General features: G+C 39.7%; 1 protein-coding gene across 3 annotated transcripts in view; it reads right to left on the reverse strand.

The window, feature by feature from the left end:
- The window catches only part of SESTD1 (SEC14 and spectrin domain containing 1), an 85,346-nt gene that overhangs the window by 46,923 nt on the left and 22,140 nt on the right, over window positions 1-16,283 (reverse strand). For 2 of the 3 annotated variants that reach the window (XM_038751396.1, XM_038751394.1), the window contains exons 2-5: window positions 11,991-12,070; window positions 8,007-8,115; window positions 3,679-3,769; window positions 1,108-1,221 (exon numbers count right to left, since the gene is read on the reverse strand). In XM_038751396.1, coding sequence (XP_038607324.1) covers window positions 1,108-1,221; window positions 3,679-3,769; window positions 8,007-8,115; window positions 11,991-12,045 — 369 coding nt within the window. In that variant the 5' untranslated portion in view covers window positions 12,046-12,070. Of the gene's footprint in view, window positions 1-1,107; window positions 1,222-3,678; window positions 3,770-8,006; window positions 8,116-11,990; window positions 12,071-14,305; window positions 14,323-16,283 lie in introns of those variants that run through there. The other variant, XM_038751395.1, reaches the window with a different exon arrangement.

Raw genomic sequence — 16,283 nt, forward strand, 5'->3', positions numbered from 1 at the left:
GAAATGGAAACAGTATTCTACCACAAGCCCTAACGTAGTTCGACATCTTACAAAACAACACAGGGGATTGAATACAGGAAAGGAAAGCTCTGACCCCTCCTAAACAATCCAAATAAACTCTGATTTTACTGATGATGTACTAAATGAAGTTTGAGAGAAACATTCAATTGCCTCTAAAGAAGAAAAGAGAATGGGAGAGTGCAGGCAATTATTCAGATAATTCAGGCAAAATAACAATTTTTTTAACCTGGATGATCCAGATTAATTGGATATGTTGACCAGATTACTTTAACAGGTCCCACTAAATGGAGTGGTGTTGAACCCATATTTAGTCAAACACACCAAATCAAATGCACTGCCTTTCTTAATGACTACATTCTTAGCAAGTCATGGCTCACGTGCTGATCAAATATGGTCAGTAGCAAAGTCATACTGACATTCTGAAACATCTTACTACAAAAATCTAAAAATAAGAAAATATGATGTAGTGCACATCCTGCTGATAGGGAAAAAAAAAGCTTTTTGCATTTCAATTTCTCCAGGCCTGTTAATCTGATCCAGCATATGTAAGCTAGAGAAGCAGCGTGGCTCAGTGGAAAGAGCACGGGCTTTGGAGTCAGAGGTCATGGGTTCAAATCCCGCCTCCGCCACTTGGAGGCATTTGTTAAGTGCTTACTACATGCGAAGCACTGTTCTAAGCACTGGGCACTGTTCTCATAATAATAGTAATGATGGCATTTATTGAGCACTTACTATGTGCAAAGCACTGTTCTAAGCGCTGGGTAGGTTACAAGGTGATCAGGTTGTCCCACAGGGGGCTGACAGTCTTAAACGTCATTTTACAGATGAGGTAACTGAGGCCCAGAGAAGTTAAGTGACTTGCCCAAAGTCACCCAGCTGACAATTGGCAGAGCCAAGATTCAAACCCATGACCTCTGACTCCAAAGCCTGTGCTCTTTCCACTTAGCCACGCTGCTTCACTGAGCACTGTTCTAAGCGCTGGATAACGCACTAATAAACCCTCTTTACGGAAGATACATTTTTATAGCAATTATACCTGCATTTAATCGCAACTCTCGTTTTCAACAATGTCTTTACAAGACTCACCTCAAAGCCAAGTCGATCTTTCTCTTTCCAAAAGCAGAAATGTGTAACTTTCTTGTCCCAGAATTCATCCGGCTTTACTACACAAACAAGGGACACTTCAGCTGGAACCACATTCTACAAAATACAAAAAAGTAGAGTCGTCAGTTGCTTAGACCTGGCCAGTTTTGTTTTTTTAATGGTATTTGTTAACCATTTGATCTGTCCTAAGCATTATGCTAACACTGGGGTAGTAGACACAAGATAATCAGGTGAGACACTGTTCCTGTCCCTAGTTATGGGCAGGGAATGTGTCTATTGTTATAGTGTACTATTCAATCAATCAATCAATCATATTTATTGAGCGCTTACTGTGTGCAGAGCACTGTACTAAGCACTTGGGAAGTACAAGCTGGCAACATATAGAGACAGTCCCTACCCAACAGTGGGCTCACAGTCTAGAAGGGGGAGACAGAGAACAAAACCAAACATACTAACAAAATAAAATAAATAGAATAGACAGGTACAAGTAAAACTAAATAAACAGATAAATAAATAAATATTCCAAGAGTTTAGAACAGTGCTTTGCACACAGTAAGCACTCAATAAATACGATCGAATGAACGAACGTGGGACTCACAGTCTAACAGGAATTGAATCCCCATTTCGCCAAAAAGGAATTTGGAGCACAGAGAAGTTAAGTGACTCGCCTAAGGTTACACAGTAGGTAAGTGGCGGAGGCAGGATTAGAACCTAGGTCCCCTTAACTCCCAGGCCTGTATTCTTTCCACTAGGCCTCCCTTCTCTTAGACTGCTTCCTCCCGTTTTCGAACCAGGGACCTTTCGCAAGTTGGGTGAACTTGATAACCATTGCACTACACTACAGAAACCCAATTCCCCAGTACCTGCAATGCATTCGTTCATTCAATTAAGACCCCCTATTAAGGTAAATTCACCTCAAGCAGCAAGAGCTAGTGAAGAGCATGGGCTTGGAAGTCAGAAGGACCTGGATTCTAATCCCAGCTCTGCCATTTGTCTGCTGTGTGACCATGGGCAAATCACTTCACTTCTCTGTGCTTCAGTTACCTCATCTATAATGTGTGGATTTAGACTGTGAGCCCCATGGGGGACAGGGACGGTATCGAACCTAATTAGCTTGCATCTTCTCCAGGGCTTAGTACAGTGCCTGCTACATAGTAAGCACTTAAACACCTTAAAAATAAAAGAGAGGCTACAGTCCCGATGATGGAGTTTCCAAACAACAGTCAACAGAATCCTGGTGCTGGAGAGCCTTCTTAGTGAACCTGCTAGAATTTAGTGGGCTTTTCTACCCCTCTAGACTGTAAGCTCCTTAAGGGCAGGGACTGTGTCTACATAATCAATTGTACTGTGCTTTCTCAAGTGCTTAGTACAGAGCTCTGTGCACAGTAAGTACTCTACAAATAGATCTGATCGATACAAAGAGTTTAATGGGTAGCTCTTATGGATATGTCTGCTCAGTTGCGATTGGTTAGGCAATTCATTATTTATCAGTATCACTTTCCCTGGTGTCAATTTATTCATGAATAATGTATTCATCTTTGACCTATCTCCCCATTAGGTTAAGTTCCTCAGAATGCAAGGTTTCTGTTTTCCACACATGTAACTTTAAAGACGAGCAAGAACAGGTATTTACAGATTTTGTGTCACCTCTCTCCATCTTTCTACGCCCCATCTTCTTCCTCTCTACCTAGGTAGTCCAGGTAGTCTAGAGTCTAGGTAGACTCTACCTCTCCATCGTCTCTCACTCATGCAAATCGTGGTCTGTTTGCTAATGATTACTAAATTATTAGCCACTAACCCTAGCATTATTTTACTAAGAGTTACTAAATGGAAAAATTGATTCTTTTCCCCTGATCTACGTCTCTGAACTTTAAAGCACTGATTAAATTTTAAAAGGTGCATTTTGGAAATGTGGCCCTCTTGTGAGGCTATAGATGTCCTAATTAACATAAAAAGTAGTTAAACATGAATGCAATCACTGGACAATGGAAACTGTAAATCTTGGTCTGAGATGATCTTATCTTGGCTTTCAACTGCTCTTCCCTCTCCCCTGTAGCAACGATGAAGTCAAATGGATGGAGCAATAAAAACAACTTTGGGATTCATTATCTCTGACTTCCTAACGTAAGCTCATTTGCAGGCAGGGAACGTGTCTGTTACATGGTTGTATTATACTCTCCTAGGTGCTTAGTACAGTGCTCTGCACACAGTGGGTGCTCAATTAATATGACAGACTGAATAGAACCCAGGTTTTCTGACTTTCAGTCCCATGCTTTCTAGGCTACACGGCCACTTCAACATTTTAGGGCACCAGAAATGAAACGGCTGACTTGATAAAGTAGTTTATTCATTCATTCAATCGTATTTATTGAGCGCTTACTGTGTGCAGAGCCCTGTACTAAGCGCTTGGGAAGTACAAGTCGGCGACATATAGAGACGGTCCCTACCCACCAGCGGGCTCACAGTCTACAAGGGGGAGACAGACAACAAAACAAAACATATTAACAAAATAAAATAAATAGAATAGTAAATATGTAATGAAATGTGACTTACCTGTAACATTAATACAACTGTCTTCACCACATTCCACTGTGATTTTCTGCCATCTACTATCACAGTAAATCCTCTTGCCTTGCATTTTTCACTAGAAGAAAAACAAATAGTTTTACATGCATAAAAGGAAACTTTGAATATGATTCTTTTAAAAAATGCAAGCATCAAAGGTAAATATAAACATATAGAGCATTAGGCTTTTAAAAACCACTTGGTATCAACCTCTTCTATATCTAGATATGGGAGTGATTCATAACTGTAAGGCATTTTAATTTTACCAAAGGAATGATGATTTCTAGTTACAGGAAATTTTCACTGCTCACCCACTTTATAGGAAAAATATCATGGAATGGATGCTGCATATGATCTACTATGCCAAGACCACGGTACAATAGGAATATCTGAATTGGAGAACAACATCAACCCATTTCAATTATCTAATTTGATCGGTTAATCTCTGGGTTCCTTAATTTTTGTCTTTAATATGACGGTACTATATTGTGGAGGAATTTAGTAATTATAAGCAATAGTTTATAATTATAGGAGACGTTAAATATCTTGCCCAAGCTCAGGCAGCAAGGAATTGGCAGAGTTGGGACTGGAACCCAGGTCCTTTGACACCCATATTTTAAACACTGCCTTCCCAAGTGAGAGCTTCGGCCACTTTTAGCACACAATAGCCTAGTACTTGCGCACACTTTCAATTTAGATTAATTCACATTAATTTGTGTATCTATTTGTTCTTTTATAGGTTTATTCTGAAGAGCTGCATATGGCGTGTGCCTGTCGGTCCTTCCTGTTAGACTGGAAGTTCCTTCAAGGCAGGGTCAAGATCTTCTTATCCACTTCTAGTTTCCCAAGCGCTCAGTACAATGAGTATTCTCTACCCAGAAATTGCTCAATAAATACTACTGACTTTGACTAAAAAGTAGCTCAAATACAGAGTGGAACAAGAACCACATTGCCATCAAGGTGGTTGTAAAGACAGGCTGATTTCTAAAAGCAAAAAAGCCCCCATCATTGGAGGATAAACCTATAAAAAAATTTGCAGTAGTTTATTCAAACTCTGATTTTATGTTCTGGCCTTTCCTATGTCTCAAATGAGAAAAGTAATGGGTTATTCTGTTGTAGTTTTTTTTTATTTTAATAAAATTTCACTTGTGCTTAGCCTTTGGAGACAAACAGAAGCCTATTAACTACCTACTGTAATATTTCCATGTTTTGTGTTTTGTTAATTAAATCACAAACACTTGTTTGATTATGATTATGATGATTCAAGTTATGATTAACTTGAAAATTAAATTCAAAATGTTTTTCCAAATGGGCTTACAGCCAAATATTAACCAAACTTTTCAAACTACCCTAAGAATAAATATGAGTTTACGGTATTAGCATGCCATTTTAAAGTCTGAATTAACTTCATTGATACAACTGATTCACATGAATTGTCAAGTCATATCTTTCAACAATATTATACAAAATATAAATATTTTATTGATAATATTTTAGCAGATTGTTGAACTATTTCCAATAGTTCATCTTCCACATTATATTATTTCCATATACTATTTCCATATTCCAAGTTTACATTTAAAGCAATTACAGTCCAGTGTTTCCATAATCTTCTTCCTAGTGAAACAAATTATAGGGTTGTAGTGCTTTTAGAATATTTTATATTTTGAAAATGAGCAACAAGCATATTCAGTTTCTTTGGCATCTTCTAGGAGGAGAAATCAGTCTTGGAAAACTAAATAAATGTCACAGGGCAATATATTTAAACTGAAAAAAGTAGCAAATTAACTTTGATATTAGGACCAAAAAGGGTAATGAAGCTTGCAAACACCATCTGTAGCAAAATGAAGGCCATGAAATATTACCAAATTTATCTTGGCTAGCACTTATAAAACTTTTATCCATACTTTAATTGCATTCCTTCAAGGCAAGATTGGTTGGGTTAAAAAAAAAAAGTTGTAAATACTTGTAAATTCAGAGCCATTATTTCAAAACTCCAAAAACTGACAAATTCTTGTACTTCCAATCAATCAATTGTATTTATTGAGCATTTACTGTGTGCAGGGCACTGTACTCAGTACTTGGGAGAGTACAATACAATAATGTAACACACACATTCCCTGTCCACAAGAAGCTTACAAACTAGAGGGGGAGAAATATATTTTTTGCCTACATCACTGATTCCTACAGTTGGAAAAATTTATTTTGAACTGCATGAGCTGCAATATAGCTTGTAATTTGGGGCCATATAAAGGCTAATTTCCTTAAAAAAAGGACAAAATTGTTTGCAGAGCTGAAATTGGTTAAATTTACAAGCTCCCTTTACTGTTTATATTAATACTTTCATTACTCTTCCATAAAAGGAAAAATGTATATTTAATATTGAAATGAAATACATAAGGCTACATTAATAAACATTACTATACTACTACAAGATGAAAGGAAACCAAATTAAATTTCTTACTCGTTTTCTCTCTGATGACATCAGAGGTGGCAAACCATTTATTTTTACATGTTAATCATTTTCAACTTATTTGCTTTTCATATTTGCTTAACTATTTCTGAGCACAGAACTAAACACATTCCTTTACTAAGACAAACCTTTCTAATCAAGTTCTCAAACTGTTATGAGTGCACTCCCATGAGTAAATTTAAGTCACTGGTGTCATATTTGAATGCTGACAAATAATCCAACTAAGGTTCCAAGAAGACAGAAGCATTTCTAAATAAATTTATCCAGACAACAGGACCACAGGGCACTCTCTACTCGGAGGAAACAATGGGTGGATGCACTTTAGAAACATTTGGATATTTTTACTCTTAATAATGATTGTGATGTGATGATAACAGTACTTGAGGTATTTGTTTAGTGCTTTGTGTGTGTTAACTGCTGTACTAAGCATTGGGGTAGATACAAGATTAGCAGGTTGACACAGTCTTTGTCCCACATGGTTTACAGTCTACATAGGAGGGAGAAGAGGCACTGACTCCCTATTTTACAGATTAGGAAACTGTGGCACAGAGAAATTAAGTAGCTGGAACAAGGTCACACAATAGGGGAATAGCACTGTTCATTCAATCGTATTTATTGAGCGCTTACTGTGTGCAGAGCACTGTACTAAGCGCTTGGGAAGTACAAGTCGGCAACATATAGAGACGGTCCCTACCCAACAACAGGCTCAGAGTCTAGTAGGGGGAAACAGAGAACAAAACAAAACAAATCAGGTCTTCTGATTCCCAGGCCCCAGACACTTATATAATAAAATAGTTTGATATTTCAATGACTTCCGTAACAATACTCTATTTGAAAACACCTATCAAAGGCTTCTCTTTGAGGTAAATATTACAAGATAATACTAGGGAGGGTTGCCAACTTTTCAATTTGAGGATGGGAGGTATGGGTTTAAAACTGATGCACCATAAACACAAGGCATGGATGGGGTGGGGAGAGGAGGAGGAAGAAGAGAAGAAGGGAGGAGAAGGAAGAGCAGAAGGAGAAGTGGAAGGCCAGGATGAGGAAATGCTTTTCTTTCTTTTTTTTAACTTTTAAAATCTACAGCTAAAAGAAACCAAAGAACAAAAATGAAAACCTAAATCCAAAGGTCTAAAAAGCTGTGGGATGATAGATGAAACAGACAACTTAAATGGTGATGGCGAAGGAAGTAGTTAAAAGGGATTTTCATTTAAAAAGAATTTAATTCGTTTTTATGAAAAACAATAAAGCCCACAAAATCAAATAGGATGATACTTCCAATTCCTTGTGGGCAGAGATTGTGTCTGCCAACTCCTATTGCATGGTCTAGTGGAGAGAGCCCAATCTTGGGAGTCTGAAGGACCTGGCTTCTAATCCCGGCTCCACCACATTCCTGCTGGGTGACCTTGGGCAAGTTACTTCACTTCATTGGGCCTCAGTTTCCTCAGCTGTAAAATGTGGATTTAGACTGTGAGCTCCATGTGGGACAGGGACTGTGTCCAATCCGAGTTGCTTGTATCCACCCCAGAACTTTGTACAGTGCCTGACACACAGTAAGCACTTAATAAATACCACGATTATTATTATCATTATACTTAGATCAGTTCTCTGCACATAGTAAATACTATCGATTGACTACTGCACCTGTCTGTTAGACCCATCCTTTCCAAAATTAATGCAAGTTATATTTTTGACTTCAGGATGCATGCATATTTATTACATAACCCTTTTAAAGCTGCAAATCTCCAGAGAGCGGGTTAAAACTGAGCTACTTAACACTGAGTATTTCTTAACAAGGATGACAGTGTGTTGCGGTGGCAGAATAGACACGTTCAGAACCTACCTGGGAATGCTGAGCAGATAGTCTAGAGTGACGCTCAGTTCCTCCATATTTGTCTGATCGAGGCATAATGGAATTGTCAAAATGAGGCCACTTCGTCGATCCTTTCCTCCTATTAAAAAAAAAAAAGGCAATTTTACAGTCATTCAATCTGAAACAGAACCTGGAATGCTCCCTACTGACTTCAAAGCTCTCTATCACCTTGCCCCTTCTTAACTCACCTCCCTTCTCGCCTTCTGCAGCCCAGCCCGCACACTCCGCTCCTCTGCTGTTAACCTTCTCACTGTGCCTCCTTCTTGCCTGTCCCGCCGTCGACGCCTGGACCACATCTTATCTCTGGCCTGGAATGCCCTTCCTCCTCACATCCACCAAAATGAGCACACTTCCCCCTTTCAAAGCCCTACTGAAAGCTCACCTCCTCCAGAAGCCTTCCCAGACTGAGCCCCCTTTTTCTCTGCTCCTCCTCCCCTCCCCATCATCCCGATTCGCTCTCTGCTCTCCCCCGCAGCCCCACAGCACTTGTGTATATATGGACATATTAATTATTCTGTTTATTTTATTAATGATGTGTATATATATCTACAATTCTATTTAATCATATTGATGCTATTGATGCCTTTTTACTTGTTTTGACGTCTGCCTCCCCCCTTCTAGACTGTGAGCCCGTGGTTGGGCAGGGATTGTGTCTGTTGCTGAATTGTACTTTGCAAGCCCTTAAAACAGTGCTTTGCAGAGTAAGCGCTCAATAAATACGATGGAATGAATGAAAGGTTAATGCGATAGAATAAAATGATGGCTTTATATGATCTACAGTCCCTTTCTGGCTCCAAGAGCTTCCAAGGTACTAGCTACAGTTACCTTTCCTGCTCAGAAAGCTGCGGGGTGAGGGCCCATGCTGATCCCATTGACCTGATGAAGGAAGGTCCCTATGAAGATGAGGCCTGTGGTTTTAAACATTCGCCCTCCCTCACAGAGCTAGTCCTTTGTGAGCCAGACCTGGCTGAATTGATGTTTCTGTTATCATTCTAGCACTTTATACCGTGTTCCCCACAAGGTGAGTGATTCAAAAGGCAGCACGGATCCAAAGTTACTGTGCAACTCAAAGCTCCAATTTAGTTTCTCTGACTTTTAGAAATAATCCAATGCTATTCAGGTACCCACACCATCCCTTACCATTGAATAAAAACGAGAAAAAAAAATAGAAGCTAATGTTTGAAAGCTTCCACAACGAAGAATTTACATAATGCCTGGAAATTATCAACAAGATTCTCATTCACTCTTCTTGGAGTATACACGTTTCAATAACATGTTTGAACATGCACTCGATTTAACTGGATATTTTGGACAACATATCATTTGTTGACATTTGCACTTATCTGTGCACGTGATGAAAATGAATTAGATATTTTTATTGGGTTTCTTAAGATTTCACAATACCCCTAAACTGAAGTCCATTTGAGATAAGATTCAAAGGTATTGATCCTTCCTGCAAAATAATATTATTGCAGAGATTTAAAATTCAAATGTATTCAAGTGAAGCAAAGACCAGCATTTTAATTTTTTAAGCAGTTTTCTCTTTAGAGGAAAATGAGTGATATAATCCAGGATTGCCTCTGTCTCAACCCTTGTTTATTGACTTATACTGGCCAAACGTTTCATGGAAATAATCAGCATGCCACATATTTCCCAAAGCAAGAACAATTTAAGGCCACGGCCAGGCAATTCAAGTGACATACAAAAATGTCAGGGAAGCAGCATCGCCTAGTTAGTGGAAGGAGCACGAGATTGAGCTGAGGACCCCGGCTCCACCACTTGTCTGCTGTGTGACCTTGGGCAAGTCACTTAACTTCTCTGTGCCTCTGTAAAATGGGGATTAAGACTGTGAGCCCCACATAGGACAACCTGATTACCTTGTATCTACTCCGGGGCTTAGAACAGTGCATGTCACATAGTAAGTGCTTAACAAATACGATGATTATTATTATTATTAGACAAGAGGGAGAGCTGCGTTTTGTGTATATAGCTTTAATTCTATTTGTTCTGACAATTTTGACACCTGTCTACATGTTTTGTTTTGTTGTCTGTCTCCCCCCTCTAGACTGTGAGCCCGTTGTTGGGTAGGGACCGTCTCTATACGTTGCCGACTTGTACTTCCCAAGCGCTTAGTACAGTGCTCTGCATACAGTAAGTGCACAATAAATACAATTGAATGAATGAATGAAAAGAACCCAGGTCCTCTGATTCCCAGGCCTGTGCTCGTTCCACTAGGCCATGCTAGTCTAATTCCCATCTGTGTACCCTTTCCCAGTGCTTCGAATGGTGCTCGTTGCACAGTAGTAACAGTAGTACTATTAATCGTATTTGCTAAAGATGGCCCAAATAATACTAGTCCGCTTGGATTTTAAATCCATCCAAGGTGACAAAAGAGAGGAGGCAATTCACTAGACAACTGCGAGATGGAAAAGTGCCTCGAGGGGGAGAGAAAGATGAGCTCAGAATGAGACTAGTCCTCTAATCCATCAAATTCATTTAAGGGATTGGAACACACAATCTAAAGGGAAAAGACGCTCGGTTACTTGGTGAAGCAAATGAGAAAAGTGGGGTGTAAGAACAATGGCTACAGGGTGTAATTATGGTGAAAGTGGAAAAAAAAGTACACCTGAGTACAGCTTCTTCAACTTTTTCTTTTTTAAATGGCACTTGGTTAAACGCTTACTACATGTTAAGCACTGAACTAAAATGCTGAGAGAGACACAAGATGCTTAAGTTGGAAGACAGTCCCTGAACCACATGGGGATCACAGTCTACAGGAGAGGAAGAAGAATTTAATCCCCATTTTACAGATGAGGTAACAGGGAACAACATTAATACTAATGGAATTTGTTAAGCACTTCCTACATGTCAAGCACTGTTCTACACTCTGGGGTAGATACAAACTAAGCAGGTTGGACCCAATCAATGTCCCACAAGAGGCTCACAGTCTTGATCCCCAATTTACAGATGAGGTAACTCTGGCACAGAGAAGTGAAAAATGATAATAATAATTGTGGTATTTGTTAAGCGCTTACTATGTGCCAGGCACTATACTAAGCAGTGGGTTGGATACAAGCTGATCACGCTGAACACAGTCCATGTTCCACATGAGGTTCACAGTCTTAATCCCCATTTTGCAGATGACGGAACTGAGGCACAGAGAAGTGAAGTGCCTTGCCCAAGGCCACAAAGCAGAGCCGGGAATAGACTCCCAGGCTGTTCTGGTTCCAGCGGGCCACACTGCTTCCCTAACTAGATAAATCTGACCAAATGTAAAATGAGAATAATCCCTAGCGCTTGAGTGTGAATTCCAGCAGGAAGCAAGTTCCTAATGACCTGGATGAAGGAAGATGCAGCTCTGAGTTTTTCTCTGCTGCTATGTGAGCACTGAGTCTACTGAGTTGCCTCTTATACTTATTTAGTGGTGGCTAGTAGGAGTTGGTAAATTCTTCAAACTCTGTTTATTAAAAAAATCTCAAATAATAAAAAAACCTGGGGAAAAATACCTTAATTAATGTTTCCTAAACCCTCCTGCAAGCTGAAACCACATCTATTGGAAGAAGGAGGGCCAGAGAGAGAAGACAGGATATCTTAAGAACTAATTGCCCTACATTTCAAACCCAATTATTTAGATGCCAGCTTAATACGGTGTTCTTGGCCCTCTATTAATTATCCTATTTTATGTAAAAAAAAAATAAAAAATGAAACATCATGACACCTGCCTTGTGGAGGTCAGTTTAACCAAATTACAGGCCAGGATAAAAACACGTCTCCCAAGAACCAACAGCGACCAATTTGGTTCACACAATTCTCTCACTCATAATTAAAAGTTATTTGAGAGTGACCCTTGAAATGACTCCTCATGCAAATCCAAAATATAAATCTGCCACACAAATTTGACTGGGAAAACTCAAACAACCACCTGATTACATGAAAGGAAATCAGTAATCATACCTGAAAGGAAAGCTAGCTTTTTCTTCAGAATTGGTAATATTATTGTCGCCTCCATTCTACTTCAAGTGAATTTCAAAGTTCTGTAAACACAAGAAGTTAAGTCAACTGTGAAAAACCATTAAAATGCTCCTCTAGAACAAGTGCTGGTTTCTGACAATTCAGTTAAAGTGCTTGCATTTCATAGCAACTCAAATATTTTACGAAGAAAACCCTGAAAAGTAATAATAAACACATATGGATGCATGCAATCAGTAACGTGAAAAATGCTGACTTTCAAATAACCATCATTCCCTGGCCCTCTAGAAACTGTTCATCCAGAATAAAATGAAAAAACAACCTAAGCTTGTTATATAAAACAATAAGAATGCATTTCTTGAAGAAAACATTGATAAATCTGGGGATTCTAACAGGCATGGAATTTAAGAAGCGCTCAGCGAGACAAATAGACTGTAATTCCTATCCCACACAGAGTTTAAAATCTAAGAGGAAATAAGGAGAGCAGGTATCTTATCCTCATTTTACTGATGAGGAAATTGAGGTCCAAAGAGGTTAAGTGACTTGCCCAAAGGAGGCAGAAGAGGGACTAGATCCCGGGTTTCCTAACCACCAGCCCAAAATGTGCTTTCCACTAGCCCACCCTGCTGCCATCATGAAGATTTCTGTACTTTCCAAGCGCTTAGTACAGTGCTCGGCACACATTAAGTGCTCAATAAATATGATTGAATGAATGAATGAATTTAGATTTTGCAATAGAGTGAAGGACAAACTCTGGCCCTTGTAAGATTGCTCTTTTGCTGCATTGTGCCTTTGCCCCCCACGGTTCCTAACACATTTATTTTTCTGCCTCTGAGTTGCGGATCTTCTCAGACATCTGTCCCACATCTAATTTAGCATGCCATGAAAAATGCTAATTGGAATATCTGGTACGTTGGGTCAGAACGACTACCTCTGAAAAGATGAAGTCGAAGGGGTCGAATTGCAAACAACGGATGTGTTATGTAACTTTAGTGTAGGCCAAAAAAGAGATTACTGGGTCACTTCGCAGGGACTCAAGAGAAGGGGGCATGGCAAATTCTGCCTCCGGCACAGCAGCTATTCCCCCATTTGGGGAATTCTGGGCTATTTCTTCCTACCTGAAATTGTGAGACTTGTGTAGGAGAGGGACCGTATATGATCCGATTATCTTGTATCTTCCCCAGTGCTTACGATAGTGCTAGACACCTAGCAAGCGCTTAACAAATTCCACATTATTGTTATTATTATTATTTCTGTTACTACCTGCATTGTCCTCCTGCTACATGGCCAGAAGTTCTCCAGCATGACCCCTAAAGAACATATGGACGACAGCGAGATGTTGTAATAGAACCTACGGCGGAGACAGCAGTGCCAGGTGCCACACAAAACCCCGCGGGGAAATGGCAAACCCTAACACCCACGTGAGAAGTTGTGAGAAAGAAAGTAAAAACGGGGAAAGGCCAAGCATTGTGCTAGTTAAATCTCAATTAAAAAAAACACACAAACAACAAACCACTTGTTGGCAAGATGGCAAGAAAAGAATTATGAAGAAAGCAAAGAGCTGCTGCTGCAATATGGGAAAAATAGATAGGAAACTGAACGGCTTGGAAATATAGTCTAGCCACGTAGGCCCAGAGCCAGGAAATAAAATGGCTCAAGACTGCTATTCCTGCCCCGAGTCTCACAGCTGGCAGTAGCTCTGGCCAGAAACAGCTGTGCAGGAGAGCCTAGGGGAATTTTTTTTAATGTCCAAAGTAAGCAGGAAACCTCAGAGTCTCCACCAGTTCATAACAAATTTACATCTCCCATTTACTGTCACCTATTCCTGCTGGACAGATGGTTTCAGACACGCTAGTTTTGGATAATTCGCACAATCTCAGATGTTTTTACCCTACATAATCTGTTTCTACATTTTAGAATTTTTTTTCAGACAAAGAGCTCGAGGATTTCACCTAAGCTGAGTAATTTTGGCTCAGATTTCTCCTAAGGGAGAAAAAAATACAATTTGAAGTCTAATAGGCGGAGGGGCTCCGATTATCTGATATGCTCCTTTCTTTAATTTTAAAACCACATGTTTTACCTTCCATCCTTTAAAATTCTTTAAATCTAGAGTTGGATATTTTATTAAATGTGGCTCATTTATTCTAACTCTAAATGGTTCGTTTAAAAAACAATACATGAAATCTAAATATTACTCAGAGTATAATTTCCCATTTAAGACAGTTCTTAATGTTCTGAACAGAAAGTAGTGAAACTGAATTCAGAACTGAAACCCTGGATGCCCCTCTCCCCCTACTAACCATCACAGAGGTCTTCTTCTTCACTGTAACACAGCCATGTAACCAAGGAGAGCTATTTTGAAGTTGCAGAAGCAATGATGAACAGTAGACTGATACAGAAGAGGAACTGTTTATAAAAAATTAAAGACCTACATGCCACATATTCTTTGGAGATATGACTGGCATCTATTACCACAACAATAGCTAAGAAGGTAAATGCTCCAAGCAAAACAACTGGAGCAGGTAAGAGGAAACAGGAGACGAGCAAAGAGTGGATTGAAAACTTGATGGGATTTTAAGAGATCATTTCCAGATTGATCTTTACGGGAAAAACAATGAGATTTCGAGAGTGGAACGAGACACATGCCAGCCATTCAACCTAAATGCCACTCACAAACAACATCTAGGACATGAAGTGAAATTGAAGATAGAGAAAACCCATGGAGAGTGTTAAATATGGGCAGTGCTAGCAGGCAGTTACGCCACAGTGGAATGGGTTTCAAAACTAACAAATCTTTCATTCACCCCACCAGTCAGCTTCTGAACGTGCTCGGTTGCACAGATTATAATGTGTTGCAGGGTTTAACCTCGGGAGCAACATGGCCTAGTGGCTAGAGCACAAGCCTGAGAGTCAGAAGAACCTGAGTTCTAATCCCGGCTCTGCCCCTTCCTTACCTGCTGTGAGAACTTAGGCAGGTCACTTCACTTCGCTGTGCCTCAGTCTCCTCATCTGGAAAATTAGGATTAAATCGGACTCCCTCTTTCTTAGACTTATTCCCCCCTCAGCCCCACAGCACTTACGTATATATCAACTATTTTTCTATATTAATGTCTGTCTCGCCCCTGTAAGCTCACTGTGGGCAGGGAACGTGCCTACCAAATCTGTTGTACTGTACTTTCCCAAGAGTGTAGTACAGTGCTCTGCACAAAGTAAGATCTTAATAAATATGACATTGATTACTGGTGTCCCCCATGTGGGACAGGGACTGTGTCCAACCTGATTATCTTGTACCTATCTCAGAACACACTACAGTGCTTGGAACATAATAAATGTTTAACAAGTACTATCAGTAGTAGTATTAGTGATTAATAGTATTAATATTAGTAAAAATGATAACCCAGGTTCCCACACCTGTTCTCGGAAATCAGGACTGACAGATGATGGGATTGACTGATTAGTGGTGCAATCAGACTTGCAGGCTTAGAAACCACAAAAATATGATGGGAAAATATATCTGGAAAACATTCTGAGTGAAGCTAAATCACAGATGAGAATTTATAGATGTTAAAGGGGAGGGGGGAAGCAAAAGCATCTACTCTGTACTCCATTTGTGCTACATTGTTAATCCATTTTTTCAAAGGCCCAATGTGAGACAATATGACTGTGTAAGGAGTATAGACAGACCTAAGAAGAATAGGAGGAAAAGAAAGGCAAAAATGAGGATATGACTCCATGTTTACAGCCATCAGAATATGTTATCATTCACTCACTGAAAATAAGAACAGAGAAGGTCACCCTAAAGCAGCGTGGCCTAGTGGAAAGAGCATGGACTCGGGAGTCAGAGAACCTGAGTTCTAATCCTGGCTCTGACAACTGTCTGCTGTGTAACCTTGGGCAAGTCACTTCACTTCTCTGGGCCCCGTTTACCTCTGTAAAATGGGGACTAAGACCATGAGTCGCATGTGGGACATGGACTGTGACCAACCTGATTTTCTCCACATAGTAAGCACGTAACACCATAAAAAAAAAAATCAATGGTGCTTATGTGCATACAGCATTGTACTACGAGCTTATAAAGTACAAAACGAGAGTTAGTCTGATGGTACGTGGTTAAAAGCCAAAAGCAATGCTTTTTCACAGAGCAGCTATAAACACATGGAATTTGTTACCACAGGAAGTTAGTTGTACGAGCTGACAATTTCATTAAGTTCACGAGGGCTTGGTTAAATTCATGGAGCAGTGAGCCATAAAGGTTTCCTCCAGAGAAAATTAGGGCTG

Source organism: Tachyglossus aculeatus, chromosome 9, assembly GCF_015852505.1.
Source record: "Tachyglossus aculeatus isolate mTacAcu1 chromosome 9, mTacAcu1.pri, whole genome shotgun sequence".
NCBI classification, from domain to species: domain Eukaryota; kingdom Metazoa; phylum Chordata; class Mammalia; order Monotremata; family Tachyglossidae; genus Tachyglossus; species Tachyglossus aculeatus.